Source organism: Populus euphratica, unplaced genomic scaffold (assembly GCF_000495115.2).
Source record: "Populus euphratica unplaced genomic scaffold, PopEup_1.0 scaffold6.1, whole genome shotgun sequence".
NCBI lineage: Eukaryota > Viridiplantae > Streptophyta > Magnoliopsida > Malpighiales > Salicaceae > Populus > Populus euphratica.
The window spans coordinates 2204517-2210075 of record NW_011499849.1 but is presented as its reverse complement, the minus strand read 5'-3'; the positions used below and the strand labels follow the sequence as shown (position 1 = coordinate 2210075).

The 5559-nt window shown below is 35.2% G+C and overlaps 1 protein-coding gene across 1 annotated transcript; it reads right to left on the bottom strand.

The window, feature by feature from the left end:
- Nucleotides 1-715: 715 nt before the first annotated feature.
- On the bottom strand, nt 716-3132 carry LOC105120552 (F-box protein At3g12350-like). Its single transcript, XM_011018805.1, has 2 exons — nt 1951-3132; nt 716-1320 (listed from the first exon to the last, which is right to left on the bottom strand). The coding sequence occupies exons 1-2, from the start codon at nt 2809-2811 to the stop codon at nt 862-864; spliced, it is 1320 nt and encodes a 439-aa protein (XP_011017107.1). The 5' UTR covers nt 2812-3132; the 3' UTR covers nt 716-861.
- Nucleotides 3133-5559: the final 2427 nt, after the last annotated feature.

The window sequence follows — 5559 nt, the reverse complement described above, 5'->3', positions numbered from 1 at the left end:
TAAATTTAGGACATGATTAGCACTGTGTTTTAAAAGCATTTTTAAAAAGATTAAAAAAATTGTTTTTAATTTATATATTTTTAAATTATTTTGATATATTAATCTTTAAAATAATTTTTAAAAAATTAAAAAAATATTAAAATATTTTTTAAATTAAAAATATTTTAAAAAACAACACAGCAACAATTGTTAAGTATGCTACTAAAGACGGATTTGACTGTGCAACGTAACCCGACTGCTAGGAGCACTTCTCCGGCGTTGTCAGCTTCTTTACCTGCGCTTTTATTCTCGAGCAGAACTTCCCTTTTTGTTCGTACACTACGTCAGCGTTCTACAGAACTATCAATACCATGAAAATTCGTGATTGTTAACATCTGTTGCACCAGTAAAAAAATGTAATGTGCTCCGACATTGAGAAACTCCAGCGAAATGGCAAGGCCATGCACCCAACTGGCCCCTCAATCCTCACAGCATACCTCCCATTCCAATGATAGGATTGGGAAACAACGCTTTGGCTTCAAACATAGCTCACGTTCCAAATACGTGAAAAGAAGCCAGGCTTCAAACAGAGCTTCTTGAACATGTTTGGATTGAATTAAGCCATAAGGGAAGCAATCTCACCGGAAAAGGGATTAAACTTCGGCATCATTCTGCGGTCTAAATCCTAATAAAACCCTACCAATTTAATGTGTAACTGGGCATTTAGGAAAGGAGGGAGCCAAAGTAAACAAATCAACCCTGAATAAATGTGGTCATCACAGTAAATTAATTTTCCACAACAGAGTACAGGTCCAACGAGCATTATGGCAAATGGCTATAAATCTACTCGTGAGCAGAAGATCTGTACATGGATATCCATCACTACAAGTCTACGGGGATATCAAGAAGACAACCATTTTTGGCAATGTGATTCAGGTCCACAATAAAATGGTCCCGAAGAAAGCCAAATCCAAACGTCCCATTCCTGTACTGCCAAACTCTTCCTTCAACTCGCCAAGGATTCACAGAAGCTCCTTCCACTCCCAGGATTACTAAATCATAACTTGAGTTAATATACATAATGCGAGAGACCACATCATTTTCTAAAGGGAATTTCCAATCCAAGTTTGCAGCTTCAGGTGGCTGAATATGAATCCGAGAATCATATATATATTCTTCCTCGGTTGGAAAAGGGGCCTCCATAAATGTAGGATCTGACGTCCAAAACACTGGTGTAGAACTAGAGCGATGCTCAGACAAGTCGCCAACTCTTCGGCAGGAGATGCCAAATTCATCATATGCCACAAGATAAAATTCCAACTTCCTGTCCTCACAGATTCCCTGCAACAAGAAGCAGGAAAGAACGTGAGGGGAGAGAATATGAGAAAAGCCTTTATGTCTCCATTGTCTTCCAAGCGATATGCCAGTGAACAAATTGAAAGGATGCCGACACAGGAGACAATTGGTCACACTAAAATCACATCAATTCTTAAAAGAGTTAAAAATAGGCTAACCACCGACACCAAATTGAATCAAGTTTCCCAGTCAAAGAGCAATGCCCTCGAACTTGATTCCAGAATTGTTGAAACATGGCATTGTTATTCCTTACATTAGACCCACATTCACAGTGCACATCAACAAACTGACCAATTTCTTGAAAGATGATTCAATACTCTCGTACAGTCCTCCCTCGCATTCATGTGGGACAGTTACTAGTCACCACATGAATGTTGGAGGAGAGAACAGTGCCACTGTAACTGCTCAAAAATTTATTCTAATCTCTCAATGTAAGAACGAGAAGCAAAACAATGAACGTTAAACTAACCAACATGGAAATACATCATAGTCCACTGCCTTATGCTCAAATTCTGTCTAAAATGAACAATAAAAGGCTGCTCAGGACAAAACTAACTAACATGAACTAATCCTCAAGCTTCAAAAAAACATAGTAGAAACAGAAGAATCACCCACCTTCCACAGACCCTGCAAAGGCCGATCAGGCGTGGGTGATGAATCAACAATCTTCAAAAAATGCTCAGTCTCCCACCTCTTCTTCCCCTGCTTCTCCTTTTCTCGCCTCCTCTGCCTCCTAATCGCTCTATCCGCGCCTGGACTCATCCTGTTTGCATAATACTGATAAATCTCAAATGTTTCCGGTAAACTCCCTGGTGATCCACTTTCAACACGAACAATATCTTCTCCGTTATCCTCTCCTTTCAAATTCCCGGAACTCAAACTCCTTTTGTAAGCAAAATTCACATTCTCCTCCACGCTAAAATGTGAGTCCCCGATAAAATTCACGTTAACGGGAACTACATCCATATCTAAATACCCCAATTCACCAAATAATTTATTCTTGTTTTGCCCCTCTGGATCCAAATAATTCACAATTTCACCCTCGGGCGAAATACTTATCCACAAGAATGGAGACTTTGTGACGCTATAGGCGTTTTGAGACGGAGAGACTCTCCAACCGGAGAGAAACGAAGAGCCCCACTCGAAGAAAACTAACGAGGGCGGCCTCACCGTTTCTTTCTGCTGACTTTGACCGCAACGACGCCAGAAACCGATCAGATTTTCCCATTTGTTAAGCGTTTTGTAAAGCAATTTATAGGAGATTTGACCGTTACCCCATTTATTGATTTGGGTCTTTGAGCCCCACCTCCTGTGGCAAAGTGAGTGCCAGAGTTTGCTGTCGCTTTGACAGAGAGGGGCGTACCGTTTTGAAGTGCAGGAGAAATTGGCGATTTCTGTTGGGCTTAGGAACGAGAGGATGCAGAATTGGACGTCTTCAGGAAAATCAGAGAAGGAATTGAGGTTTGGTTCTGCCATGAGAGATTTGATTTTCTCGGGAAAATTGGAGAATTTTCTAGGAAAGATGGGAAGGTTGCGTTTGGATTAAAGTAGGGATTTCGTAGGAGGACTCGGGGCAAATAAGGAAGGAAGCGGGAAATATTAGGACTCGGCAGATGCTTGGAGAGCAGGGAATTGTTCTGGTGAGTTAATTGACCTAATCGTCCTTGCAAGCGAGGAAATTTGGAGAGCGAGCAGGCAGGCACATGATATTTCTTCCAGTCATCTTCAAACACGCCAAGTCATTATCTGAAATAGTGAATTTATCCAAACCCACGAAAGGCCAAGACTTGTGCTTAGCAAGTCATTGAAGCATGGTAAAATTAAGCATGAAAGCTTAGCTTAGTCTTAACCATGCATATTATTAATTGAAAAAGGGTGATAATTAAAGATAAAATTTATATAAATTTTAATATATATTTTTTGAATGCATATAGTTTTTTTTCTTTATTTTCAAGGTAACACATAATATAAGTTTAAACACTTTTTTCATATCCTAATTTTTTTAAAAAAATACCAAGATTACCAAATCCCAGTAATAATAAAATCACTACTTTGTTGAGTATTGAAGTATTTTTTAAAAATTAAAAAAAAATATTTATGGACATTTAACATGCCCTCCACTAAAAGAATATAGCCAAGTTTATTAATTATCATGTTATAAATATATACTTTGATATGCTATAATGATATTTTTTTTTTTCTATAATGACATTTTTAAAAGCCATAAGCATGCTCATAAAACAAATATTAGTATTGTTGGTGGTATTGATAATGAGCTACATGCAGGATTCCTATTGATGACACTTGTTTATAGTCATTAAAGGTGTGATAAATATATTATTTTTACATGGATGCCATTTAGCTTAAAATTGAACATAAACTGTAAAATTAATGGGATCATTGCATGTTAGAAGTTCCTTGATCGTACAATTGCAACGCTAATTATTATTATTATTATTATTATTATTACATAAAACAAAATTTCGTACTTCCAAATCAAAACCGACTCTCCATCTAGGTATCATAATTACACTTTAATAGTCACCAGGGGTGTTTGTTATTGATATTTAATTTTTTTTATTAAAAATTAATTTTTTAATATTTTTTAATATTTTAATATGTTAATATCAAGAATAAATTTTAAAAATTAAAAAAAATATTATTTTAATATATCTTGAAGTAAAAAATATTTTAGAAAACAATACTCAAATACCGTCCTAGAAGAAAATCACCTTGACAGAGAACTGAGAATTTAATTTTAAAATAATAAATTCAATGTGTATGGAATGTGTAGAGATTAGATTATGATTCTGAATGGTGAATTTTAACACAAAAACAAATCACAACTCTATAAATCGATTTATTCAAACTTAACAAATGATAAAAAGAAAATTGAAAAGAAATGACAGCAAGTAGAGATCAATCCAACCATCAACTGCTTTAATGATCAATTCAAATGATAAATCGATGATTGACGTATTAGCAGAGCTGTTAAGAATAATCCCTCCAGGTGTCTTCGTTCATTATTTTTTAAATTACTCGAACAGACAAAGTTGTTTACAATGATGTACTTGCTCGTAATTCTAGCAGCAGTTGCAAACGTTTCGTGATTCTTTGTCGATAAATTTAAGGTGGTTAAGTATGCAAATTTGAGGGGATTTAGGGGTTGTTTGGTGTATATGACAAGTCAATTGAGAGACTTTTTGACTGTTTTCGCAAACAAATAAAATGTTTATACACTAATATTTTATTGATTGTTCCTCATTATTTCAAAGAGAATTCAAAACAACATTGTTGAAAAAAGGAGGCCTTTTATTTTGATTACTTTACTTGAGCAACAAGAACCCGAGAAGAAAATTATTATTAAAAGACAAAAAATGCTTTTATGGTAAATGATTAGGGTAGGTTCTAAATACAAGTTCAGACAAGCCATCATTTACAGAAAATTTGATTGTTCTTACTGGATCAGAGGTACCAAAGAGCTAATGAGGGATGCTAAATTGGATGCCATATATCCAAAATTGCTATATTGATGCGAAGATGTGCAAGACTAGATTCACTTTTCATTGAAGTCTTTTTTTAAATAAAAAAATTAGAAAAAGGTATTTGGTTGTATTAATTCCTTTAAAAAACATGAATAACACTTTGGAGATTTAATTGAATAAAATTATTTTTTTTAACTCGTAATCTCCATACAAATTCAATAAATGTCGACACAAATATCCACTTAATTGTCAGCAAACCAATCCAATAATAAATACTGTGTCGAGTCAAGATAAATAAATCCAATCAAGCACAAGAAGAGAGGGAGAAGAAGACATAAACAATAAAAAATAGAGAGAGAAAAGGTCCGCTCGAAGGAGAAGAGGAAAAGGAAATAGGAGAAGAGGGAAGGATTAAAAGAAAGGGAAATGGGCCTAACTAGGCCAAAATAAGCCCAACTAGGCTTGAAGAAAATAGAAGAAGTAAAGAAGGAGAGAAATAGAGGAAGGAAAAAAAAGTCTAATCAAGTAGCTAGGCTTACAGACTAAGAGGCTGTTTGGCTAAGTATTTGTAGCTGCCTTTAGTCTATAACAGTTGCATTGAAGTGTTTGATTATAAAATTAATTGTGATTTTTATATACGGATCTTATCATTATTTGCGTTGAAAACACTATTTTATTGAAGCTAAAATTTCATGCTTCTTGTTGTGTTTCTACCTCTCTCGTGCCTCTTGCATTCCTG